General features: G+C 42.2%; 3 protein-coding genes and 1 long non-coding RNA gene across 9 annotated transcripts; 3 read left to right on the top strand and 1 right to left on the bottom strand.

Moving 5' to 3' along the window:
- HSCB (HscB mitochondrial iron-sulfur cluster cochaperone) lies at nt 1-3,810 on the top strand. Of its 2 annotated transcripts, XM_056344426.1 has the most exons (6): nt 1-353; nt 421-517; nt 915-1,004; nt 1,543-1,687; nt 2,543-2,590; nt 3,665-3,810. In XM_056344426.1, the coding sequence occupies exons 1-6, from the start codon at nt 139-141 to the stop codon at nt 3,754-3,756; spliced, it is 687 nt and encodes a 228-aa protein (XP_056200401.1). In that variant the 5' UTR covers nt 1-138; the 3' UTR covers nt 3,757-3,810. The 2 variants fall into 2 exon arrangements, with proteins under 2 accessions (XP_056200401.1, XP_056200411.1); XM_056344436.1 differs by lacking the exon at nt 2,543-2,590.
- Nucleotides 1,694-18,269, bottom strand: LOC130151722 (solute carrier family 2, facilitated glucose transporter member 11-like). 3 transcript variants are annotated; one of them, XM_056344373.1, is made up of 12 exons: nt 17,790-17,910; nt 15,994-16,092; nt 14,244-14,404; nt 13,490-13,614; nt 13,098-13,227; nt 11,732-11,880; nt 9,304-9,491; nt 8,677-8,787; nt 8,463-8,564; nt 6,860-6,935; nt 6,216-6,343; nt 1,694-2,172 (listed from the first exon to the last, which is right to left on the bottom strand). In XM_056344373.1, exons 1-12 carry the CDS (start codon nt 17,832-17,834, stop codon nt 2,155-2,157), a joined length of 1,332 nt encoding a protein of 443 aa, XP_056200348.1. In that variant the 5' UTR covers nt 17,835-17,910; the 3' UTR covers nt 1,694-2,154. The 3 variants fall into 3 exon arrangements, with proteins under 3 accessions (XP_056200348.1, XP_056200339.1, XP_056200330.1); XM_056344364.1 differs by lacking the exons at nt 1,694-2,172; nt 17,790-17,910 and adding exons at nt 4,897-5,218; nt 18,167-18,269; XM_056344355.1 differs by lacking the exon at nt 1,694-2,172 and adding an exon at nt 4,897-5,218.
- LOC130151766 (uncharacterized) lies at nt 5,123-5,860 on the top strand. The gene is made up of 2 exons (XR_008822705.1): nt 5,123-5,259; nt 5,555-5,860. It is a non-coding gene; the product is annotated as an uncharacterized LOC130151766 (long non-coding RNA).
- Nucleotides 18,270-18,497: 228 nt separating the features above from the next.
- On the top strand, nt 18,498-25,925 carry CCDC117 (coiled-coil domain containing 117). Of its 3 annotated transcripts, none has more exons than XM_056344386.1 (6): nt 18,498-18,776; nt 19,061-19,422; nt 20,147-20,197; nt 20,566-20,799; nt 22,249-22,386; nt 22,918-25,925. In XM_056344386.1, exons 1-6 carry the CDS (start codon nt 18,507-18,509, stop codon nt 23,168-23,170), a joined length of 1,308 nt encoding a protein of 435 aa, XP_056200361.1. In that variant the 5' UTR covers nt 18,498-18,506; the 3' UTR covers nt 23,171-25,925. The 3 variants fall into 3 exon arrangements, with proteins under 3 accessions (XP_056200361.1, XP_056200368.1, XP_056200378.1); XM_056344393.1 differs by having other exon boundaries at nt 19,064-19,422; XM_056344403.1 differs by lacking the exon at nt 22,249-22,386.
- Nucleotides 25,926-27,333: the final 1,408 nt, after the last annotated feature.

Consider the following 27,333-nt stretch of genomic DNA (forward strand, 5'->3'; position numbering starts at 1 on the left):
GGGTGGCGGAGCCGGCACCGCTCGCCGCCCGCGCCGCTGCCGCCTTGCTGGGCGCGCACGCGCCCCGCCACCCCCCGCTACGAACGGAGCCAATCGGGGGCGGCCGCGCGGGGGGTGCCGGGAGCGCGGCGCGGGACCATGCAGGCGGCGCTGCGGCGGGGGCTGGGCCGGGCGCCCCGGGTGCTCCGCGCCGCTGAGGCGGCCCCGCGGCCCCGCTGCGCCCCGCCGGCCCCGCGGTGCTGGAGCTGCGGCGGCGCCCTCCCCGGCGGCGCGGGGCTGCCGCGCTTCTGCCCGGACTGCCGGGCCTTGCAGCCACCGGCGCCGCGGCCCGACCTCTTCCGCCTGCTGGGCTGGTGAGTGCCGGCGGGGCGGGCCGGGCCGGGCCGGGCGCGGTCTCACGCCGCCTTCTGTCGCCCACAGTGACCGCTCCTTCCGCCTGGACGTGCAGCAGCTGCAGCGGCGGTTCCGGAGCCTGCAGCGCGCCCTGCACCCCGACCGCTTCGGCCGGAGGCCGCCGGTGAGCGCGGGGACCCGGCCCCCCACCCCCCGGTCGCGCTTCCTGGGCGGTTCCCGGGCAGGGAGGACGGGCCGCGCCGCCTGCCCGGTGCCCGCGGAGAGGCCGCCCCTGGTGTCGGGCCCAGCCGCCCGCCCCGGGGGGTCCCGGAGACTCTCCGTGTCCCGGCTCCCGGGCCCCGCTCGCGGCGGTGCCCTGGGGGTGGCCGGGGGGCTCCCCTGGCTGCGGGGACCCTGGCTGAGCCCCCCCAGCCGCTCCGCGCCCATTGCCAGTAACCGTCGGCTCCCGGTTTGATACCCGCCCGGTGGTGTGGGACTGAGTTGTGTCTGCTGGTGACAAAACCTAACGTGTTCTGCCACCTGTGAGTAACTCGTTACTGTTATTATTCATCCCTTCGCAGAAAGAACAGCACTACTCCGAGCAGCACTCCTCCTTGGTTAACAAGGCCTACCAAACCCTGCTGGACCCGCTGAGCCGCGGCCTCTATCTGGTAAGGGCTGGGGCTGGGTCTTGCCCACGCTGCTGTAACTGACCACCGGTGGTCAGCGATGGAACCGGACTTTGACTCCATCATTGACATGCTAATTTGTGTTCCTCCAAAGAAGAGGATTACCAGGGATCGAAAGGAGTCCAAAACCAAGCTTGTCTGAAAAATTAATTGGCTTTTCCCCTCTTTTCTTTAACGTTTTACTAGTTATTACCATTTCATTTGCCACTCATGTTAGCACTAATTTGTTTCCTGCATCACGTGTTGTGTTTGGACACACACATTTCCTTAGAAATTTCAGTCTGGCCCCTGGCAGCCTTCATTAAGGTTTTTTTTGCTTTGCTTAACTGCTGATTTATGGTCTGCCTATGGAGTTAATTTCAGGACTGACTCTGTTCATGCACATTTCATGGAATAAAGCGGAAGTTTATCAGATATGAATCTGAGTGAGCCCCATTAAAAGACTGAATAGTCAAGAAAATCATTCACACAGAAATAGATGCGAGAACGCCTATTTCCAAATTCCCATTTTCTTCACCAGCTGGAGCTGAATGGAGTGGAGCCGGCACAAGAGACAGACTGTGATGCGGACTCAGAGTTTCTCACAGAAATCATGGAAATTAACGAGAAATTAGCGGAATCTAAAAATGAGGATATCCTTGAAGAAATTGAAACTTTAATTAAAGGTATGTTATGATTTGAGGGTTTTGTACAGACCTAACTTACTGTATCTTGTGCGATATGAGATCCTTCTGAAGACTCGTAACTTTTTCAGTGTTATTTCTTCTAGTATCTCTAACTCGCGTTAGTCTTGAATTGACTCACTGCAAGAGCTTCCTGCCCCCAGAAAAAAGCCTGTTCCAATTCATGCTGCTTAAACATCAAGCCTGGCTTGAGAAGATCTGTATAACGATACCTGTTCTGATAGCAAAATGAGTGTGTATATATTGACTGTAAAAGGGAATTTACTCAACCTTCAGTAGATCGGGACAAGTAGACTGTTCCAGAAGAACCACTCATGAAGCTTAACAAAGTGTTTGACTGACCATGTTAAATAATGTCATTTGTACAGATGTTGTATTTCTTTCACCTTCTTCAACGTAGCAACCATTATGTTAAGTGGTTACTATCCTTATACAAGCATCTTTATTGTTTATGATGTTGGTGACACCTGAAACATTGAGTTTGTTGCTGTATTTAATTCTTTGCAGTAACAGTAGTGTGCCAAAAGCAATTAGAATAACTAGAATAAAACCTAAGTAGAATAGAAGAAAATTAATTGCAGCAGGGTAAACTGATAGACAAAAGTGAGTTAGTGCCCATTGATTTGTATTGCAGTTGTTGCCTGTACACCCATTTAAACAAAGAAATACAGCTGTTTGAAACTGTAATTAAAAAAATTGACAGCGATATTATGAAAAGCAGTCTTAGCTCCCAGAGGACTATGAGACTAGTAATTAAGTTTCCCACAGCAGACAATGCAGTAGTATTGAATATATGAAGTATGTAACAAAAAGTGAATAAAATAATTTGTTTTACAGTTAAACAAGAAGAACTGACCAAAGAGGTGACTGCAGCTTTTGAAAGAGGTAGCTATTTCTGTAAAGTATTTAGCTGCCATACATAGCAGTTAGAAATGCTTAAAAAGCCACATTCTCTTATTGGCAAATATTTCCTGAACTACAGAACAGAAATACTGCATAAACAAGTGTTCTTTGTTTGGTATTTAGAATAAATACTTCTAAGCTGACCTTTCTGCTGATCTGGGAAATTCAGGACCTCACATTAAAAAAAAAAAATAGAAAAGTTGTAATTAATTCAATTTGCATCAAAATGACTGCTTCAGGTGGGAATGCAGATCCTAAGAAATTGTGTCCCAGAATACTGGGAAGGACAGACTCTGCTTTTAGTCAAACTTAGCACCTGTTCTGAGGTGTCAGACTTGAATTTGGGAGATCTTGTTCTGCAGAGTTGAAGCTGTCAGCAGAGTAGCAGGTGCTGTTCTTTGCAGTGAAAGTCAAGGCAGAACAATCCTGCTGCTTACCACTGATGCTGTGTGGCAAGAAAAGACCTGATGCCCCATTTAGTCTAAGGTTTGGGGGCCTTCCTGGGCACTACTCAACATAACTTTAGTCCACAACCAATTGATCAGCAGGAGCTTGAACCATTCCAGACTAGTTTCCTACTCTGGGAAGAAACCTTTACATTTCTTTCCCGGGTCTCAGAATGCTTTCATTGCTTTCATTTATGTAGCAGCATGTTGTAATTGTAAAACATCAAATATCAAAAGCATCAAAAGTAGTGCTGGCTGGGCCTGCACATGAGGAATTCCTCCCTTAAGATCCATCACTCTTTGTACTACAAGAGTTAAGGATTCTGTTGTGTCTGTCCTTTTCAATAGGTGATAAACCACCTTTCCCCTCCAGTTGTTTCATTAAGGAGAAACTTGTTTCAGAATCAGTTTTGGCATTGACACTATGCATTTCTAAATTGTACATTGTCATATGTTCTGTGGAACCCCTCAGCAGCAGGGTTTAATAGTGGATGGGTCCTTACAACTTGTAGCTCTGAGTAGTGAAATGGGCGCTGCCCTTGAAATCTTCACATTCATTTTGAAACGAAAATTCCCCTGTGTAAACTAGTAATGTTTTATTTCATTTCAGATGATCTTCAAGAAGCTAAGAAGCTTTTAGCCAAAATGAAGTATTTTGCAAACTTAGAGGATAAACTAAAGAACAAGAAGATCCCTCCCTGATACTGCTTCCTTTAAGAATTATTTTCAATTAAACAGCTGATTTCACTACCAAAATGAGAAAAATGGTGTTTGCTTCCTACATTTTCATTAAAAGTTTTAATTCTGAGAGAAGGAAGATAAACATAAAAGAAATCCAGCGCTTACTGTAGCACTTACTAAGTAACAGAGGTAATCAAGAAATACTTACAAACCAGGAAAAGTTGGAGTAAGGTAGAACTAGTGTCCTAGCAGTTACAGGTACAGAAATGAGTATCAGAGGGGCACGCAAACACCACCTTCGTGATTAAGATTTCTTACTTTTTGACTACACTAAAGAATGAAGAATTTATTTTAAGTTGAGAAAGTCCTGGACAGATGGGGATTAGGCAGAAAGCTCATTCAACAGGTCCTTGGAGCTCTCTGTAGTCCCCCTTGCATGTGTTCTATCAGACCATGTTGGAAAACCTTTTAAGGGTGAGAAGTATTTAATTCCTATCATCTGTCCTCTGCTACTCTGTGCTTTTTGTGATGTTGACCTCAGTCTGCTGGGAATTGACCTTCAAAACTGGAAGCCATGTTACCCTTCTGTTAAAAGGGCTAACTGTTAACTGTTGCACAGTTTAAAACATTAAGATGCTAGGTTAGGGAAAAAAAAACCCAACTCAAATGCCAGAAACTGTTTTATTAGTATAAGTACCCTTCCAGGAAACAAGTCTTTCTAATAAAATTTATTACAAATAACAGTAATTCAGATAGGTGCTGTACTGTCTTTGTACAGTTACGGTAGTAGGACTAGATGAGGAATGTCCTTAAATCTTTGAAAGATGCAAGTGACAAGGGGCAACTAAATACCCCAATTACATATAAACTAGAATATTTCAAATACCAGTTTCTCGGTAGGTCAGTTCCTGTTTGGGCTTTAACGCCTCAGAATATTTTAGTCAAAGTATTAACATATGCTTGATTACATGAACTGAAGAAGGGGCTTAGAAATCTAAAAGCTACCAAACAGCCTGAAGAAATCTGCTGCGGGGAGGAGTTCATTGAACACCCTCTCCTGGCATTTCTGCATCCCTGCGACATCAAGTTGTAGCTAAACATCCAATCTTCTACGTCTAGTATGTTGTTAATAGTGTTTCAGCAATATATGTTTTAACAGCATTTCAGAGATTAACTTGCCTTTAATGAAACTTCCTTTAAATATACAGGAGGATTTAATAAGCTACTTGTTCATTTGCAGTAAAATTCTGTAACAGCAGTGAAGTTACACAGAGTTTTTTTTAAATTCGTCATGGAATTGTTGTCTTTCATAAAGCTCTGTTTCCTTTTTTCTGGTATTTCTTCCAAAATTAAGCTTGTGAAATTCCTTTTTGATTTCCAGAAAAGATTTATTTTTTGTCTCAGGAATTACGAAGAAGAGGAACACAGCAACTAAGGAGCACTCCGTTAAGAACACCACAAAACAATACTGCTTCAGCCCATTCTGAAAATAAAATTTGATTGCAACGTATTTCAAGTATAACAGTGAGTTTTGGAAGATAAAAAGCTTTTTGTTTCCATTCACACATAACATTGCTGCTCAGATATTTTTAATAAAAACATCTTCGGCCTATCCTTGCTTTATATGTAGCTTTTAAAAAAATTTTAGATAAGACTACCAAGTGCTGTGCAATACGCTTGGTAGACTTTTATTTAAAAAAAAATTAAACACTAAATTCACAATGTAATGACAAGTCAGCATTTGCTATTTAGCTGTGTCATATTTTAAGATGATATGATTTCTTTTTTCTGAATGTTTGTTAATATTTTTCAATGCTAGGCATTAAAATAAAGCCCAACTGTCTTACTGAGAAGCAAAGTTCAACCAAGAAGAAAGGACTGTCACACAGATTCCCTGCTGCATGCTGTTCCTGGCGTGTTGTGCTCTCAGGTGCTAAACCTGAAAATACAGAGCTAGAAATGGGAGCTTGTATTGGTTTTTCCTAATAATCTTCATGATCACAGAACCCTCTGTGAGTTTAGTGAGCTCTTGCAGAAGGTGTGTACCACTAGCCCCATGTACTTCTACTACTTTACTTTGACATGAAAACACAAAGCACTATTAAAAAACGTTATTTGAATCTCAGCATCTGAATAAGTTTTTCTAATTTTGTTACCTGCTCTGTTTTTTTTTAATCTGACATGAAAATTACCGCTGTGTATTCCTTTTCATTGATCATGGTTTATTATTTTTTTTGTTGATACCTAAAAAATACTTTCAGAGGGACCAAATCTAGTTATACTGGGTTGAGGGGTAGTGCACATCCTAAAAAATACTTTCAGAGGGACCAAATGTAGTTATACTGGGTTGAGGGGTAGTGCACATCCTATGTTTAAGTGTTACTGTACAAGAAGAAGCAATTTGATGGAACCTGAGAGCAGAGGAAATGAGGAATTAGGAAAATGTGAGGCAATTAGGAAAATGTGTTATGCATACTTACCACTATAAAGGGAAAGATCATTCCAATTGTGAAGAAACTAATCCAACTAATAGTCCCTCCTATCATATAAGCAGCTGGACGTGAAGACTGTATAAATAATTCTGCTGTCAGGGTATTTGTTATGCCACCTGCAGGAACGAGTGTCAGAAACAGAACAGGTTATTATGCTGAAATGTCCGTTTGTGGTATTTCCAGTGGTAGAAAGATTGAGTTGCTTTTGAATATGCCACTGGCTGAACTGATTCTATTTAAAAAAAATAAAAAACTAACACATTTTGTAATCTACTGCCCATATAATAAGTGTCCTAAAAATTGTTCTTTCAGCAGCATTGTGCAGGGAGCAAGGGCCTCTTTAAAAGCATAACAGGCTTTTTCTCCCTTCTTGTATGACTCAAGGGACTTGAAGGCCAGAACTAAGACCCCCTCGTGTGCAGCTGGCCCTGAGACACGCCACGGTTTAGTCTCAGCTTCAGGCTGCAGGAGACTAAACCGTTCTGATGCGGTGGGCTCGCTTGCGGTGCTTCAGCAGAGCACCGACAGCCCTGTGGTGAGCCCTTGCTGCCCGCCCTGGGCAGCCGAGCTGCTGGCGCCCCACCAGCCCAGATACGTTCCACCGCGTCCAACCGTTTGTCACTGCGTCATACCTGGTCCCAAGCCAAAGCTCAAGATGAAGGCAAATATAGATGCCATGCTCACGTAAGGCACCCATGGGTACAGCTCCTGCCGCAGAAGAGAAGGAGAAGCTTTAGTTCAGATTTTGATAGTCCAGTTTTAAAGTTTGGCTTAACAGTTAAATTTCCTTCTGCTATTTTATTGCAACTGAGACCAACAGTCACTCATGGCTGTTTACAGCTAATTTATTTAACAATACTGCTTCAGAGAAATCAATATTGTTCATTTAATAATTTTTACTAAATGGAGTCTAGTAGTTCTGTCAATATTTATAATTAGTCCTTTGAGGCTCAAAATTTGCACCAATATTGAACACAGCAATTAAGTGTTGTTAGTAGTTTAACATTTTGTCTGTGTTTATTTTGGTATTTTGTACTGATCCCATGAGTTAGCGGTCGTTAAGCACTTCCATAGCATGAACAGACTTATCATATTATTTGTGTATAAGTAAATTTAAAGAATAAATAAATAAAATAAGTAAATAGTGCAGTGAGGACACAGTAGGATTACTATATACATATGAAACTAGGCACTTTAGACCAAACCTGAGCTTTGAAATCCCGTTATTCAAAAGCAAACCAGGAAATACACACAATACAAAAATTAAACCTAGGCCTCAGCCTAATGGCTGGCTCATTCAACTTCGTGCCTCACCTAGCAGCCTGCTTCACACCAACCACACAGAAATTACTGTCAGTGCCTCTTCTGTGGCCTGCTTCCCAATCGGCACAGCCCCTAACCCTGCCATCCCTCCAGACGTCAGAGCTGCAATGTGACTGCATGATCCACCTGTCTAAAACCAGCTCCAAACACTGAGGGCATGGGTAGGGCCAGAATTGCAGCTCTCTAATCCCACCTTTGTTGGAAAAGGGCTTATCAGGCAACCAAATACTGACTAAATCGAGTTGGTCACTGTTGGAGCTACACCTGTATCATTTTATTTGGATTACCAAAGGTAACTATAAATACTTACTACAGCACGGTCTGCCAGTGTAGAGGCAGATCTTCTCTAAACATTCATTTCAGGAGGTTTGTAGGGCTGCCTTATTTGAGTTGGTATGGTACACAGATAAATTTATGATGCATCAAAGAGATATTACATCAAAAAACAAGGCAGGATGTTGTCTTTGCATGATGTATTTAAGGCATTGTGAATTCAAAGTTTCCAATAGTTTTTGTGAATTTACACTTGATGGGTTTAAGTGTCTTGCATTTCAGCATCTTTACAGTATTTTCTGGGTTTTTGCTTTACAATTAAGTGACTGAAGTAGACTGATGCTTAATTCCATTGGTATGTAGTATTTTACCCTAAAATTACTTTAAAACCTAGAATACATGCCATTTTGTCATCACTAAGTTTTGTCAGCATTAAACACAGCCGCAGCTTTAAGACATACACGATCAAATCTTAGCTGAGAGCATTCTCCTACTTTAGGCTGCTGAACTGATCAAATCTCAATTTTGTCATCTTTTATGCTGCTGTTTAAACCTATGCAGCTCTTCCAGCTTCTTTCAAGCATCACAGATTTTCACTCACTATAGTCATATCATGTAATATGAATGAGTCCTTTACACCTGGTAAGTCAGAGAGAATGTTAAAACAATGCTCCAAAGGGTCATAAGGAGATAGCCCCCAATGATGAGGCATCTTCTTCCCACGTAGTCTATCAGTAAACCCTGTGGACAAGACATAATTTTCTGTTACTATATTGATCTCATATTTACCAATGTTCTTCTCAAGAAGAATCATTACCCTTTATGCTAGGACGTAGAATAAATTGTTACTTACACAGGTGAGGGCCGTGAAGCATTCACAAGCTCCAGTGCCAAGTGTCACATAAGGGATCTTTTCTGCTGAGATCCCAGCTTCTTCAAAAATATAAGTGGCATAGAAATATATCTATAACAGAAAAAAGAAAAGAAAAGAAAAAAAAAGAGGTGTTGCCAGCAGTTAAATTGTCGGCTGGAAACAAAGTCAAGTTCATACTAAACACAGAGCTCACTGTATTTTATACTGTGAATTATTAATTTGACACAAACAGCAATAAGAATGTTAAATTCATGTCTAGGTAAATATATTGCTATCATAAAAGCAAATATAATGACTCAACTTACTGAATATATTTCACACTCTTAAACCAGCCACAATGGGATAAGCTGATCTACCTTCACTTACTTTTTTAGAAGAATGTAAACACAAGTGTTAAGTCATTCTTTAAATCAATTTACAGACCAGAAACACAGAAATGAAAAAAAAAAAATGGAGGGGGAGAGAAAAAGAGAAATAATATGAAGATATTCTTTCCCACTTAACTAATTTCTCTGAGCTTCTCTATGTGGATCCTTTGTGTTAATGAAAGGTTGAAAAACACATGGAAAGTAACTATTTAAGCTGTTTGTACATACGAAATCTTACAGCATTTATTCCACTGAGCTGCTGGCCCATAGTCATCACAATCACAGTAATGAGTTGCCATCTCACACCACGATCAGTGAATAATTGCCAGGGCTTCCTGGGTTTCTCCCCTTCTAAGGCAAAACATTCCCGCTGTATGTCTTCCATCTCCCTCTGGTACTCTGAAGAACCATGAAATCGCTTCAAAGCTAAAAAAAAAGAAGAAAATAAATTCTCTTATGTTCACCTACTGACCACAACTTCTGGAAAAATATCTCTCCATAATGATCTGGCTTTTGCTAGGATAGGAAAACTTCACTTTGTGACTTGTTTTTTGCTTGCTGGTTTTCCAACATTTTCTACTGTGGTGACTGGAGATTTCAGTGGTATGACTTGGCTTTTTTTAGAGGAATATCTGACTTTCAAACACGCACCAAGCAAAATATTTTAAAGTGTTTATATCTGAACCACAGACCTACAAATAGTTTTTTTCATTAAAGGACACTCTAACCAGTTTGAAGTCTTTTGCTTAAATTCTAGGCAGATATCAAGTCTTTTGTTATGTCCCTGTCTTTAATTTTGCCAGTGGAACACATTTAGTGAGGTGGAGTGAAGATGGTAAGTAATTCTTCTAAGGCAAGTATTACCAGAAGTTAGTTGGATGTGAGACTAAAATCTTTACTAACGGTCGTGAAACCTGTTCCTAAAACGTCAGTTCCTCTAAAATCTTCAAGATTAAATACATCATAAGTGACAATTTGTCATCTTTAGGGCAACGGTAGAACTTGTGATGATCCCTGAAAGCAAACTTTCCGGTGCTGTTGTTATCACTAACAGCATAACCAGCTGCAAGCTCCAGCCACTCTTCAGTATCGGCTCAGGAGCAGCCACAATTCTTGGAAAAAAAAACAATACACGATTATGTTACGTTTTAAATAAAAATTGAGAGGGAAAGATTTGAACATGATACAGAGATTGCAAGCTTCACTTACATTTAGAAAATTACATTTAATGAAGAAACTAGATCTTAATCTGAAAGGGACATTATGGTCATCTTGTCCATGACTTTCAAATTAGACAGAATTAACTCTATAGCTCATTTGTAGTTACTGTGCTTTTGCAGTTGTGATAGTCTAGGAATATTTTTGGGCAAGGTAAGCAAAGAGAAAGTTATTTTTATTAGATCAGCTGACAAACTGGGGCGGGGGGGGCAGGGGGGGGAAGAGGCCTGCAGGCACACAAATGGCTTTATATAAAACATACCTTTTTTGTCTGTTTGGGTTTTAATTACCCAGTACAATACAAGACTTCGCTGTCTCTGTGAACCCTGCCTCTTTTGTAATTCCTAAAATTCTTACCTTGGCCTAAAGTCTTCCACAAATTAAGCCTCTTTAATTTCCTTTGTTGAAGATCCTTCTTCAACATATGCTGTTCTATCTACTAATACCTTTCCTAGTTCAACATATGCTGTTCTATCTACTAATACCTTTCCTAGACAGGTAAAAATTCATATGCTCATCAACAGCATTTCAAGAAGTGTTCAAAAAGAAGGAACAGGAAAAAAAAGCAAAAGAAGTGGTTTTCCTTTCTTTATACATAAAATGGAAATGGAATTAAATATAACCCTATCAAATGCTAACAAGGTAAACTTCCTTTCTTCATTTCTCTTATTTATTTAGCATTTTAAGTGGAAGATCCATGGATCACAAGTGTCATTTTATGTCACTATGAACTACATCAGAATTAGCATATCAGGCCCCAACCCCCTGCAGTCCTGGGTTGAAAAAAACTGGCAGTTGATTTGTGCTCCATTGCGCAAATATTTCAGCCCAAGGGAAAATCCAAGCACTTTCTTTTTGACTTTTTAAAGAAAAATGCTTACTGTTGGGACATTTCAAAACTTGCCCATCATCACTAAAAAGGATGGTGAAAGCAAAACATAGAAGCAAAATATTGCAAAGCATTTATTGTAGATTGCATTAAATATTTTGACTCAAAGGCATCAGGGTTTCTCATTTGCCAAACATGTAAGACCATACTTTGCGTCCAACTGCAATGACACTGTCTTTACCCTCTTTGGCTCAGCCAGCGAAGTCTGGCAGCTACACAGCCTGTGACTGTGTGCCCCAAGGGGCGTTCAAGTATGTTACTACATCCAGTATGTTACTACATCCAGGAGAAACATTATGAAACATCTAGAGATTTCATTAGAGTAAAAAAACATGAACGTATATTTGAAATGAGGTAATAAAAAGTTTTGTTCACAATCCATTATAGGCTTCTGAGTTCCACAATCGCTTTTTCCATATAAGCTCACTGGAGGAAAAAACATGGATGAAAAAATCACTAGGCTGTGCTGTGTTGATAAAGATAAAAGGAGAATCTGGACCCCAATACACTCATTGCACACTTCTGAAGACACAGAGAAAGTACAGATGCTGTAAATTACCTTTGGCACAGCTCAGCTCATCACCTCTGTCAATAAGAAGGTATCTGGGACTTTCAGGAAACCATGGCAGGAATAAAAGTTGGGCAAATGCTGGGAAACAGCTGCTGGATAGCAACACAGGCCAATATGTTTCTCCACCTAATAATTCCCTGGGAGAGGTGTGGAAAAAGAGGGGGAAAAAACCCAAGTAATTAGCTATTGGTAACTATTCAGAAGAGTTTTGGGAGCAAGGTGTTTGTCCTTTGAGAACAGTTCCCTTGTAACCAGGTACCTACATCTTGTGAACGTCAGCAGGAGGAGGCTGGGAAAGTATTTCCCAGCTACTCTGAAATCAGGTTTCACTCAGGAAGAGGCGAGCAATGCTACTTTATGGCTGCTTATTGCTGTGTTGTTCCTAAGCATTATTTTCATGTTTGCCAAAGCAGTGTAGTCTAGCAATGCAGGAAAGTAAAAACATACGGACTTCACCTGAAGGTTGGCACCAGCATTTGCTTTTGAGAGTCACACAAGAATTTAGGACAGAAAGGAACTCAGGTCATCCGATCCCCCCTCCCATTCAAAGTTGATCTGATGAGAAGGGCTATTACATAGAAAGGAATCACTAAAATTGGAATAGTTAGAATCAGCAGGATGATCTACTGTGGACAATGTAAACCTGTTAAATTTTAAATACTGGCCCTAGATTATGCTGTCTGAGGTTTATGTTCTACGTATTTTGCAGCAATTCACACCTAAAGTATCTAGCAAAATCAGTTAATTCAGAAGCTAGTAATAAGGAAAAAGGAAGAAAAGTGCTTTTGGTAGTGGGACACAGAAAAAACAGGTAATGTGCTGTTACTTGGGCTACTAGCAGTTGCTCTTAGGGCAGTGGAAGGCTTCTAGCAGACAAAGAAGCTTTTCATCTCGAAGTTGGTGCAGTCTCTGTTCTTGGAACTTTTTAAGATCCAACTGGATAAAGTCCCTAGCAGCTTCATCTGATCTCACAAGGGACAAAACCAACAGGAGTGCTGCAATACAGAAACTGTGAGTCCTTTGCTCTCAAGTCCTGTCTTACAAACGTCCGCTGTCTCCAGCAAGAAACCAGCAGAAAATACGAACCCAGCACAGATGTACCTGTTTTACCGATGCTGTTCTGGCTGACCCACCTAAACTGATAACACTTCCCTGGGGACATAGCACAGATGGTTTGCAGTTGTAGGAATAAGGTGACAAAAGCAGGCGGTTTCTTCTTACAGGTAGACCTACTGCGTGAAGCTGAATCACTAACGCTACAATGGCCACAATGAATGTTTTGCAGGGAGCTGCAGGGAACTAGAATTCTTTACATACAATTAATGCAAGGCAGGAAAAAAAACGCATTTCTAACCTTAAACCAATTATTTGTCCTGTCAGAATCCCTCCAGTCAGAAAGATGGAACTCCCCATGGCCATGCTACCTCGAAGATGTTTTGGGGCAACCTCCCCAATATACAGAGGCTGTACACAGAGCCCAATACCTGCAAGTAAATAGAAAAACATCTTCCTATTAGTAGATTTTACTGTGAAAAGAGTTAAAGAACCAAAACATGCAAGCAATCAGACTTAGTTAATTTCCTATTCACTTAGCTGCCTTGATTACAAGTTAGACTACAGAACATTTTTGTCATCATATCTACAAAAGAGCATACAAACACATATCATAGTACCTAAAGAAGCAGCAGTAACAATAATTTAGCATTCACCATAGTTTACTGAAAGTAGGAATACGAAATCATTCACCTGAATTTATGCCAATCAAAAACCTTCCAGCAATCAGTAACTCAAACAATCCTGTAGGAAAACTGATCCCCATTAAAATGGAGGCCACTATTGCTATAATATTATTCAGCAAAAGAGCTCCTTTCCTAATGAGGAGAAAAAACAAATAATTCAGGAAATCTGCAGTAACATATTTATTAAAAAGTTTTCCTTTTTGGTAATATGGAAAGAAAAAATGGGCTTATACTGAAGAAACATGATAGTCACTGGAAATCCAGGTATCTGATACAACTATTTACTTGTATTTTAAAAAAAAAAAAAAGTCTAACCATAAGGATAACACATAAACATGACAGCAATGCCTGACAAGGTAGGAGTGGGGTTTTGTTTATTTTTGCTGTATCTATACAGAATGTGCACAAAACATTACAGATTACACAGCAATTCCTTACTGGCATAAAGGCTGCAAATGTGTACGGGGGACCCGTGTTTCCTACCCTACGGTACGTGCACACTCCGAACTTAGAATTCAGTAAATGTAATGGGAAGACTTGACTGGAAGTCTGTAATTCAGGGCTCATCTTTTAAAGTCACATTGGAACAAACTGTAAAATTCTACCAGAAAGCTCTGCTTTGAAGTGAAAAACATTTATAGTCACCTAAGGTACATTTTCTTACACTCCTTCCCCATTTATTTATTTATTATTTATAATATTTGGAGAATTTATTATTCTCCATTTAGACATGCTGCTAAAGGCCTGTGGCTGTAACTCACCTGCCTAGCTGAATCGCCATGCTGCCTCCGATAAGGGCTCCACACAGGCCTCCGAGTGAAAATATAGAAGCAATGACAGACCAAAGGAAAGTCAGCAGATCTGGATTTAGTTCCTTGTGATAACGACTACTCCAGGTTTCATTTAAGAACCTATGTATATGCTGCAGTAGAAAAGAATGATGAATGTGTAGCATCATGTCTAGCCCCACAGCGTAGCACTATAACTTGCACCTCAATCCTGAAAACCAATTCTAGGAACTAACAAAAGGTATCATCTCAGTTGTACTGTATCAAAACCACCAATGACTAGCAGAATCTACCTTGACCACCACACCATTTCCTACCCACCATACATCTCAAAGACTGCTGAGTAGCTTTGTTTTTGTATTCTACCTCAGGAGAGGCAGAGAAACAATCTTTCCACACACTGCTACAAAAGAGCTTTGCAGTCCTCCCGAATGAAGCCAGGGCAGGGGGTGGATACATAGCTCCTACTGGTTTTAGGAATATCTCAGAGCACAGAGATCTCACATAACCTGAAAAATTTTACTGTCAGAAGACCCTTGATTTTGAACTTCATGCCTTAGTGTAATCCCACTATTCATAGTAAAATCCCTTTCTGCAACTCTAATATTCCTCTGCCTTCCTTACAGTATTCATGTATTAGAACATTTAAACTGTTATTCTACACACTTGGTTTCCTAAAATTTGTCTTTAGAAACTCTTGAACTGACATACATTACTGTAATCAGAGGCTCCTGTTCTTAGCCTGCAAAGACATAACAGAAGAACAAATTTCCTGGGCTCTCCGTTTCCAGCATATTACATGTTCTTCCACAAACAGCTTATTTTAATCTTTGTAGAAAGCATACAGTGTTGCAGCAAATTCACTTTTCACAGTTTCACAAGAAAATAAATCAGCAGACAGCAGAAAATGATACTCATCACTTTCACATGATCATTTGCTCAGATCCTCTTGAGTCATCCATAAAATATGCAGAATTCTCCAAGGCCATGGCAATGGATGCAGAAGTACCAAGTAGGTGAAAAGATGAGATTCTCAGACACTACAGATGCCACTTTTTGAGTCTCTAAGGCCTTTCTCAGTAAGCTGCCTTGTGATGGACAACTATAACTATCCTTTCTCTCTGTTATCCAGCAATAGGACGCATGGGAATGGCTCAAAGATGCGTCAGGGGAGGTTTAAACTTGCCATGAGGAGAAATGGTGGTGACATTTTACAGAAAGGGTGGTCAAACCCTGGAACAGGCTTCCTAGAGAAGTGGTCGATGCCCCACACCTGTCAGTGTTTAAAAGGCATTTGGACAATGCCCTTAACAACATGCTTTAGCTTTTGGTCAGCCCTGAAGAGGTCAGTCAGTTGGACTGGATGATCATTTTAAGTCCCTCCCAACTTAAATGTTCTGTTCTATCCTGTTTTAATGTTTTGGGCAATTTTAGTAAATTGGTTAATTGGAAGATGTTGCTTACTGAGTTAATCCTTCTAAAAGGGACTTTAACAGAGGTATTTATGTGGCATATCTGGCACTTTCATCTGACACAGAATGCTCCTGATGGGAGGTACTCACAAACAAATTCACATGAAACCATTCTGGGAACCAACAAGAATACTTAATATGAGAGGAAGCCTGCTTTGGTTCCCACTGCAATCACATCTGGCCTATCGGCCAGTTAGTCAGGATGCTCCATTACTGTAAAACAACCCTATGAACAAGAGACAATATTTTACCTGGGTGGGTGCATTGATAATGGAAACATTATACCCATACTGAAAAGTCCCTCCAATTCCAACAGCACAAACAGCCAAAACCAAGGTCCAGCTGGGGAACTAGAGAACAGAAGAAAGTAACTGGCATGAAAAGAGACAGGGTCTTGAACCCACATGAACATAATATCTAGGAGAAAATTACAGTGGAATATATCATGTATTTAGTTTTGAACAGTGAAAGAAAACTACACAAGCTCTCAAATACGTGCAGCAGAAGAAACCTTTCACGCTGACTTTGGCCATGATCACTAACGTCTTTTAGGAATGCAACAATTAAAAGTATCCAGATTCAGTGTAGGCAACACAACCATTGCACTGCTGATGGCATACTTACTGACCTGTGTAAATGCTTTTTGCACGAATCACACCACTCATGGTGTCTACTGTTTATGAAAAAATGCTAGGACTGTTTATGTTGGGTGTCACAGGTACAATGACTCTGTATAAGAATTAACCAAATCCCAATTCCTCTGACTGACATTTCATCTGAGATGAGAGAAATAACAGTATTTTATTTCTCTCAGCAAGTCCCGAGGTTGATTACTGGATGTCTGCAAGTTAGCCGGTTCGATCTCTGGAGGTTTATACAGCGTCTGGCTTTCTGATGTGATGCTTCTTGATTCTACTTTTTATTTAATATGATAGCACTAAAAATAACATCCGGTTCAAATGTTTAGCAACCCTTTCATTAAAAATCAGGTCTTAATTTCATCTTATAGCATCTTTTAGCCTAAATTCCACTGGACACAACAATGACTCCTATACTAACGGCACTTCTGTGATCAAATTTCCTCTTCCTTCACAGACAAAGACTGTACATAATTTTTCGTTATAAGCTTGTACTCCCTGAATTTCTCGTTGTAAGGTACGTAGACTAGTTCTTCATCCTTCTCATTCTTGGTCCAATGCCCAGAAATGTTGAGTTATTCCAGATGCTGTATTGCATTCTGAAAGAGCTGTGCCTTTCCTGAAGATAATTAATCAAAACTTCCTTCATTCAGGATTGAAATTCAGAAGTTGAAACTGATCTTAATGAAGTAAAATCCAATTAATATTTCCTTATGGTTTCCTGAGAGTAAAAAGTGTTTCCCTGAATGACAACCAAAGCAATGAATTAAGAGTCACAAATAAGGGCTGCAGCATGTACAGTAGAAAAACTAGAGGTGGTAAATACAGGTAAATATAGGCACTGCACACACAGAGTTTTCTATTAAATACTGCCAGCATCTTTGTTGTGTCACTTGGGTACAACCTGGAGTCTAGAACTAGACACAGAAAACAAACAAAGAAAAAAAAAACCAGAATCATTAACATACATCACACAACTTATGTTTTGTTATGACAGCTCTGTTCTTCCTGCCCAAATCAGTCTCTCATTACACTAACACGCTCTGTCACATTGGAGTTTGGGCCCAAATTTCTAAGAGAACGTATAAGAGCCTCACCTGTTCTGTAAGCTATTTAACTTCTGACAGTTTGTAAGTACTTTCTCCTCACTTCACAGACATGCGACAAACAAATTTGAATTTACATTCAATCTAAAACATAGGAATCAGAAAATGTGCTTTTACAGCTTGTGTTTTATAACACTGCTAGGTGCCTAAGCAAAACACAGAACCTTACAAGCCTGATCATCTAATGGATTTTTACTTAAGGTAAACATGAAACAATCAGAGAATTTCACATTTGTGCATCACTGGAAACGCTACAAACTCTCTGCAGGATCCATCTTCAGAGGCCAAGACAGTTCTGCTTACCTTGCTGTGCGTGCTAGACCCTCTCAGCAGGGGCTGGGACTCCATTCTTAGTATGGCTGCATTTGAGTTCCTTTGCAAAATTTAGTAAACTACACTACAGGAATAAAAGGTGCTTAAGAAATGAAGTCATTACTATATTAAAACACAAGATTTTTGCCTTCCAACTAGCCACTGGGATCCTTCTCAACAGTTCACAACTTCTTTATGACTGGAGTGTCCAACTTCCATAGAGCCTTACAGGAGCTACAGAGAGCTTTCCCATGGTTAACATCACAGCACACGCACTTTCTTCATATAAGTCAAAGCAGAAACCACGGCCCGTTAGCCACCCGCTCGCAGGGGGTCTCAGCTACTACAGAAAGCAGCTGGGCGATTACCTTGTGCGCTGGTGGCATACCTCCCGAGGCGCGTAGCTGCCCCAACCGCCGGCTGCTTCCCCGAGGCTGCAGCCCACTGAGTGTGGGCAACGCTGCAGGCTGAGCTCCTCATCTGACTGGGCTGCTGGCTGAGCTCCTCATCTGACTGGGATTTGGCAGCTCCACCGGTGGCACGGCCCAGCCCAGCCGTTCTGGCTGCCGGCCACGGGGATTACGCAAGGCCACAGACAAGAGCAGCTCTGTCTCCAGGCTCCCTGAGGAGCTGAGGCTTGGCCCGGGCCGGGGAGGGCCGGGGCCTGGGAGAGCCGGGGCCTCCCACCCCAGGGGCCCGCATTGCCCCATGAGCGCCACAGCCACGGCGCTGGCGAGGACTTCACACCCCGCGGCCGCCCGAGCCTACAGCCCCCAGAATGCCCCGCGACCTCCAGGGCCTACAGCTCCCAGAATGCGCCGCGGCCTCACGGGCCTACAGCTCCCAGAATGCCCCGCGCCCGCCCGGGCCTACAGCTCCCAGAATGCCCCGCGGCGCCTTCTCCAAGCGCGGCGAAAGGCCTGGAAGGGCCGCGGGCTCTGGCGGAGCCCCCAGCCCCGGGCCCGGCCCGGCCCGGCGGTGAGCGCTCCGCGGCGCGGGCGGGCGGGGGCGGGCAGTCAGCCGTGCCTTTGGGTTGCGGCGGGGCGGGCCGAGTCCCGCAGGAGCCCGGGGCGGCCGACGGGGCCCGCTCACCTTGGCCGCGGAGCTCGACCCCAGCGGGAGCGCCTGGGGCCGGCGGCGGGCGGGCGACTGCGGGCTGGGGTGTCCGGTAGCGCGGGGGGGAGCCGGCCCCGGGCCTCTGGGGTGGTCGCCCCGCTCGGCGGTGCGGACGCGCGGCGTTGATGGCCTCTCCCTCCCCGCAGCAGGACATGGCGGCGCTGGGCAGATCCTGCCCGGGCCTCCCTGCGGGCCCTGCCGTGGAGTTTCCCCAGGCCCCGGCCGCTGCCCCTGAGCGCCACGGCCCGTCGGCGGGGACGCGGCACGACCCGCCGCCCGGAGCCGTCGGCCACAGCCATTTCCAGCCGCCCGTGATGATCATGGCCGGGAACGGAAGCGATGGTGCCGACGGCGGCCGCTCCTCCGGCCTGTACCTGCAGAGCAGCCTCGACCTTGCCTCGCTGGCCGCGCTGGGAAGCTACAACGAGGGCCTGACGGTCGCCCCGGTGGGCTCCTTTACTAGCGCGGCCCCCTCGCACGGCCTGCACCTGCCGCAGGGCCACAGCCAGTAAGTGCCAACCGCTGGCTCAGGGGCGGGGGGAGCGGATGGCTCAGCTGCGCTGGCGCCGTGAAATAACTTTTCTTTTCAAGGCGGGTTGGAATTTGTTTTTCTCCTGGGAGTGTTTTGCTTGTACAATGTTAGAATCGTATTGTGCTCGTCTTGGCGGCCTTGAAGTTTGTTGGTGGGGATGAAGAGGCCTTCTAAAAGGAGAGAAACGTGATTAAGTTTACCAACATCTTGACATGCTTTTAAATATATGTACTTTTTTTGACTTTTTTGTTTTAGTTTGCCCTTTCTTATACGTGAGCACAAAAAACTTAAATTATTCCATTAAATGTTGTTGTTTAGTCCTATTTAATTAGCGTATGTCACTGTGAGACAGTGTAATAAGAGACTTAAGTTGGATCACGTGTTGCTTCTTGAAACATTTTAATTTTGTCAAAAATTGCTCTTGTCCTGTATGGAAAAAATAAATAATGTAAAAGAGGAGAAAGCAGCATGGAAATCTGCTCAGAGAACAGAGTAATTACAGCTGCCTTTGACTTTCTTTGGAGCAAAGTGGTCATTTATTGTCCAGAACTTCCACTCCCTTCACAGCCGGTGATACACTGTGATGGTGGCTCTTGGCTGCAAGTGAAATTTTAAAAGGGAGGAAAACATCGCTTGAAAATTTCAGCATCACTGGAAGTTATAATCAGAAGTTAAATGACCATTTATTTTTCTTTTGCAGTGTCTCTGTTCGCTGTGGAAAGAAGCATAAGCTAGAAGAAGAGGCAGAAGGGTAAATTAAATTTGTCTTTTATAGCCTGAAGAATCTTAATTTGCTTTTTCTTTTCTGTAAAGATTTGAGCACATCCTATCTACAAAATATGCAGGAAGGGAACCTCTATCACTCTTTGCATTTGGAAAGCTTTCCCTGAATTGTACATGACCCCAAATCCATTTCAGTTACCTAATTAATTGTGTAGCACTGATTTTCTTTTATGGGTACCTGCATTTTAAGAAGAGCAACGCAGATTTGTTTTCTTTGTGGAGGTTGTGTTTCCATAGTATGTCAAATCTGTTGACATGCACATGACTTTCTGTAATGTTTTTTCCTGTAGAATGCTGCTTTTCTCTTTTGACAATTGTAAACTTACTGTTTCCTAGTTGTCCTGTGCGGAAGAAGAGACTGACAGGAGCCAAAAATTGTCCTTTGAATCCCAACACTGAAGAATGGATTCTCTGTGCAGGTCAGCAGGCAGCTGGGGAGGTGGCAAGTCAGTATGGTGGCAGCGGTCCTGAAACTGCCCTGTTAGAAATTCCCTGTGAAGAAATGGATCAGACAATGGGGGAACAGCAGTGCGAGGTTGCTCGCAGGAAGCTTCAGGAAATTGAGGACAGGTAAATGCAGGGATTGAGTAGCCTGGCTTTGTTGAGCTTTCCCTTTTTTGGTGGGCATTAAGGGGTAAATCTAGCACTTAGCAGTTTGATAATGGTACTGTAAGTCTGAGATTAACCTTCTGTTCGAGTGATTCCTTTTTAGGCTACTTATGGTCCTATGAGTCTTGGGGGTGGTACTGTGATCTGAAATTGAGGGTGCTAGAGCAAGAGATGGTGAAGAAATAACCACCTTTTCACAATCACTGTGCACCATCGGTGTACCGTAATGGGGTTTTATGCTCTTTTGTGAGTAGCCAGAGCTCAGATTTTAACTGGTGAGCTCAAGTCTGACCAGTGAACAACTTTTTTCAACCAGCTGCAGCTTGTTCAGTGATTAATACTTCTAAATGCTCGAGGTAGATGTGATTTTGTCAAGTGTAGAAAGTAGCATGGACCAGAGACATCTCTCTGCACATATGCAATAAAGCTGAGGTTCATCTTGCTGTTAAATACCAGATAGCATGATACGGGGGTGATGGGGTGGCTACAGGCACTCACTTGCCAGCATTTAACGAATGCACTGTGCGTTCTTGCCTTTGAAAGATTTCTGGGAATGTCACATGTATGTGTATCGGTTGATTGCAGTTGAGCTAGTATTCCAAAAAACCTAAAATGACTACTGCAGACAGTTGTTAGAAAAGCCAAAAGTTTTATAAATTATAAAACAAGATTTTTTTTTAGATGATTACTTCATAGATGGTGCGTGAAGGGAACCAAGGTACTGTTAGATTATTTTATTTTTTCATGGGTGAATCAGTGATATATGTCTGTATTCTCTGGCTATATTTGCATTACAAAGTCTGCTTTGGACCTCTTGGAGGATTGTTCCCCATCCTTCCCAGCTACTCTGCTAAATTTTCTTTAAAAAGTTTACCAAAACCAGCGGAGATAACTCTGGCTTGTTCTGAATGCTTCAACTTTTTGTGCCTTTTTAATCTCTGAGAAATCGGTGCAACGTCACTGAAGGTTAAGAACTGTATTCAGCAGCTTTTCAATGATTTGCAGAGTTAAGGTACGGGGAATCAAGCCGGTGAAACTATGGCATAACTGAGACTCGCTCTTGTAATGTGACTGAATCATACAGTTTCCCCTGAAGTGAATTTATTTATTTTCTCGTAGTGGATACCTGCGTTGCGTGCTGCTGGATGATGCAGGGATAACAAAGCTAGCTTAGGTACCAGAAGTGGCATAGCTGCTCAAGCGGCTTCTGTGGTGACGGTCGTTCTTAGGGTGTATTGGCCCAAGAGAGACTGGTGTTAACGTGGCCCCGCTGCTTCTGGTACCCAGCCTGGGTCAGATCCCTACACTGCACAGTGCAGCGCATGTAGATGTAACTGTAGTCTGCAGTGGATGTGCCTGTTAACAGTATGCTCAATAGTGTTTATTTCCCTCTTCCCCCTCCATTCCTAGGATAATTGATGAAGATGAGGAAGTTCATGCTGATGGAAATGTTAGCAATCTGCCCACTCTTATCCTGTCAGATACCCTTAAAAAAGGGATGAAGAGGGATTTTGGTGAAGGCCTGACAAAGAAAATAATAGAATCTATGTAAGTTCTGGAGGAAATCATGGTGCTATGTAGCTAACACATGCAAATGAGAAGAGAGACCCAGTCTCATGTTTGTGGAGATGTCCTTGGTTAATGCACGGTGCAGCCCATGTGGTGTAACAGACCATTTGTTTGGTCAGAAATAGGAACAACTAATGTAAAAGAGAAGTTAAGTGTGACTGGTGGTCATCAAGCTGTCTGTTTTGTACTCCTCGTTTCTACACAGTGAAATTTGTTGAATAAACCCTTGTATCTTGATTTTTATGTATGTGCGTTTCCAAAAGAAGGTGGTCCCAAATTGTGACCGACAGTGGTCGTCGAGTTTGGTGCAAAAGAAAAGAAAGAAAATACAGGGTTAGAACTAGAAGTAATGGAACTAGTTAAGGAAGAGGAAATTTAATAGGGGGAAAGAAAAAAAAAATGGACTCTGGAATAAGAGTTCCAGACTAGCACAAAGGACTGAGATAACTCACTGGTTTTAGTAGTTGTGATTGGAGAACTGAAGTTTAATTGAGACTCCATCTCTTCTAGGAGCCGTCCATCTATGGAGCTGGTGCTTTGGAAACCTCTTCCTGAATTTCTCACAGATAAACTGAAGTCCGTTTCTGTTAAGAACGTTAAGCAGCAGAGTACAGAAGGGTGTCAAGCTAAGCAGTCAACACCAAGAGCTGCTTTTGACGCACAGACTGAAACATTCCCTGAATCACAACAGACTGCGATGTCTCCAGATCAGTATGCTGGTTTGGGAACCTCTGGGTGTGCAGAAGAAGAGATGGAGTTGTAGATGCCAGATTTCAGACTGGAAGTGGTGATCTTCTGGCGTTTTTTGTTGCTGTTTTTTGATTCCTTCTTTCATTCTGGTTTGATGTGTGAATCTGAAGTTTTATTATTTTTGGGGGGTTTTCCTACTAACAATCATAAGAATGTGGATTGGCCAGACACAACTTAAGGGAACTGAAAAAATCCGTAAGATTCCATGCTCTGATCTGTTAAATAGTCTTGTTTTTACTGAGAAGGTAATCCAGAGGCCTTTGGAACAAGGAAGTAGCTTTCCATTTTGCTTAATGGTGAAATACCCTCTTAATTGTCTTTTGGTAAAGTTTAAAAATCCAAATATTGAATGTAACTGTGGCTTAAGCTACATCTTTCATTTACTGAGCCATTAAGACTTTCGTGCCCATGCTATGCTTGGTCAGTTGGTTTAATTTGGATTACAAAAAGGTATGGAAAGGAAGAAACACTTTTGCATTCAGTCGCAGATTGAAAAGCAGTCACTTTGGAAGTACAGCTTTCCACAGTATTTCATCTGTGGCTGGTCTGTACTTTATGTCCACTGAAATGTAGAAATTACACATCTGTGGTGTGGTAGGGAAGGAATGTTACAGCTGAGCACAGGCTTCTTGTTTTGTATGAAGTAAAATCAGCTACTAACTTGCAAGATACTTAATAACTTTAGTCATCTTTGATTCACTGGCTCCTAAATTGTGTTTGTGGGTTTTTGATGCCCCCCTTTCCCAAAGTCCAGAGAAAAGTAGTTCTTGGTGGATTGATTCACATTTTACATTGTGCTGTGATTTTTTTTTTTGTATGCATTGAGTTGGCAAGTCAGTTGAAGACAGTGTACCTTTTGCTTAAATAACAGGCATCCTTTAATTTTTATAAACGTGGTAAGTAAATCAGATAACAGGGAGCTGGTTTCCGGCATAAAGAGGGTCAAATACTGATTATTGTCTGTAACCAAGTCCCAGATTTGAGGCTGCTGGCATTGGTGGTGAAGTAAGGATGATGGTTGTCTTCTTCCTGGGGGAATCTAGACTTAAAACTTAGCCAGAGCATGTGCCATTAACATAACATCATGTAGTTTATACAGATGTGTATGCCAAAAGAATTCAGTGTGTTAAGAAAAGGGATCCTCACTTGGCTACTGCTTGTAACTTTCCTCAGTACACAACAGTTCTGTTATGCTTAAAGCCCTTAAACAAGGCAAAGGATCTTACCTTGTGTTCTTAAGTCCTTGAGCTTTCTCAGAGATAACAGAATTAAGGCTTTTTGTAAGAAATTCCTTTCCCTGTAGCAGGCTCAGTTCAGGGCGCTAGCATCCCAGTCTGGCTTTGACATCTTGCTGACGTAAAGGAGCAAGTCCACAATAACGCAGCTGTTTGCGTAAGAAAATCTACTCTTCCTTTGCACAGCTAATTGATAATCTTTGTGATGGTATTTTTGTTGGATAACTGTTGAATAACCCATAGTTGATAGTTTAAAACCAAGCTTCTCGCAGTCATCCTTTCTTTTCTTTTGGCTGACAGCAGCAGCTTTGTTCAAAAGGTACCCCTGTTTGTTAAATCCTGTCGATCTTGCTGCTCTCGTCGAAGGCTGTGTGAAATTTGCTGTCTCTTGCTAAAACATTTCAGAGCTTCGTTAAAAACATTCCAACATGAATAGGTATTACTCTGTAAACTGGTGTATAAATTTACCATTCTGGAAGAACATATGCAGCTTTATCTTGCTGTTATGTCTGATTTCATCTAAGAGTCTGTTACAAATCTCTTGCGTGTACTGCATAACATTTCTCATATATTATTAAGCTGCTGAACATGCTTAAAATCTACAGCCTTTGACGTGCTACGTTGCTTGAGTATAAAGTAAAGCAATGCAGTTTGGAGAAGGCTGTAGGCACTGCCGGGGAAAATGTGGTGCCTCCAAATAACAGCCTGGTTTTAAACTTGCGGGATTGTAACGAAACCTCAGGGTTGGAACTGTTTTAGCTGATAGCTCTGAATCCTAAATAAACTGAAAAGAAAGGATAAACAATTCAAAAATTTGACAAAACCATCTCAGCAATACTAAAATAGCGACAGAAGATGTATAAAACTGGGAGGCCTAAATACATCTCAATGCAGGGATTTTTAAGAGGAAAAATTTCAATTGTGTATCAAATTTGCAGAATTTTTTGCAGTTGGCTTTTAAGCATACTTTATTGCTCTTATGTTTGTACCAAAGGTTGATGTTCAGAAGTGTGTTTCCTTTTAATTGTTTGATGCTCATGGCATCACTGACCCCTGTTATTCTGCCATCTGAAACAAGAATATAGCAGTAGACTATTGACAGAGACCATGAGATGAGAAGAAACTGCATCCAAGAAATTTGGTTTTGGTAGAAAACACTAAATTTTTTGGTAATTTGTTAATCCCCTTGTGATAGGAGAGAAGTTTGAATTGTTTGAGTTGATGGAAGTGGAGCAGAGCAGGAATCGAGTATCTAGGAGGACTGAGCAAGATTCTTGCCATAGCAATCACTTGGAGAGAGAGAACCAGCTACTTGGTGTTTTCAAACTTTTGTGTTTGTAAGAGTTTCATTTGTTGTTGGCTTCCTTAAAAGACTTTCATTAAAGCTGTTTACAAGCGGGATGGCAAATGTGATGCAGTATTAGGTAAAACTTTATTTTGAGTTATGGAATATCTGATTCTGGTCTGTCTTCTCTTGGGACCAAATCGCCCTTTGTATGTCAGTTTTCAATAAATTTTCTAAAATATTTTTTAGATGGTTGTGTTTCATTCCCAATAAAAGTGAAAACTTTGAAAGCATATGTCCAGTCCTTTGACTGGAGGGTGAAATACTCTTCTGGCCTAAGAAGATATTTTTTTTTAAATTTAACTGTGTAGTCCCAAGGGCATGTCACTTCTTTCCTCCGTGGTGTCCAACAGGACAGAGGCACAACAGTGGGGCAGAGCGAGTGTGAAGCTGCTGGAAAGGAAGAGTTGCTGCAGATCTGCTACGACCCAAAGGCCTCTAACAAAGCAAAGGAGTCCCAGGTGTTGCTACAGCTTGTGTTTTCTGAGCTTTCATTTTATTTCAGACTAAAACTGAATGCCTAGCTTGCCTAGTTCTGTACAAAATAAATTAAAACAAATTAAAATTTTATATAATTATTTTCTTGGAATGTACTTTGTTCTTTTGTATAATGCCCTGCGTTCAAAAGTTTTTCAAGCAGCTGAAGGGTAAAGATGGGTGTGCTACACCAGGATTGCCTTTGCTTTCAAAATGAGAGAAAAACAGCAAAAAAAACCCCAACTATATTAATAAAATAATAATAAAAACATGTGAGGTTTCTGGCAGAGTCAAATATTGACTAGCTTAAGTTGTATTCTGGATTTAGACAAGACTTAAATATTCCTCCAGTGCAGAGTCAGAGGGAAATAACTGTAAAACCCAGCCCCGTGTTGGGGTTGTGTGAGGTGCTCTGGCTGGCAGAGTCTCCCTGGGGATATGCCTGGGGGGCTGCAGAGGGGGGAGGGTTATCTCCATTACTCCTCCAGCCCTGCAGGGAGGGGCAGAATGTATTTTGGCACAGACTTGGAACCAGGCTCATGATTGTTCCAGAGCCTGTGTCTTGTATCAGTTAGCCAGAGCAGATGTGTGGCTTCCATCACAGATGATTTATTTAATCAAATGCAGATGTAAAACACATGTGAACTGCTGGGTCTGGATCCACACTTGTTGCGAGGTGAGTAGGAGTCCAGAAGTTGGAGCAGCAGGAAAACAAGTCTCCTCAAGGACACGCACTGTGAAATCTGCTGCTCCAGGCACGTCCCTCCTTCCTCTCCTGCCCCAGCTCTGCCTGGGTTTGGTTTAACCTGGCATCTCTCATCTACAGGAAGATGGCAGATAAAGGTCCTCTGCTGACAGTTTAAATTCTCACACTTGAATCTGTGAATGTTGAAGTGCTATATAAACATATATACTAAAAAACTCCCCTCATCCTGCCTTGGTAGCACGTAAGTGGACTCGAGGCTTGTAAAAAATACGAGCACTGACAGAAATTCCGAACGTCAGTAGGCTTCCAGGTGCCCAGCAGGAACCAGTTGTATGCTTTTAGCAGAAGAGAGTATGGTAAATTTTAGCAGCTTGTCTTGGAACCTAACGCTGCCAGTAAGGTGGGATAAAGCC

Source organism: Falco biarmicus, chromosome 1, assembly GCF_023638135.1.
Source record: "Falco biarmicus isolate bFalBia1 chromosome 1, bFalBia1.pri, whole genome shotgun sequence".
Lineage (NCBI taxonomy): Eukaryota > Metazoa > Chordata > Aves > Falconiformes > Falconidae > Falco > Falco biarmicus.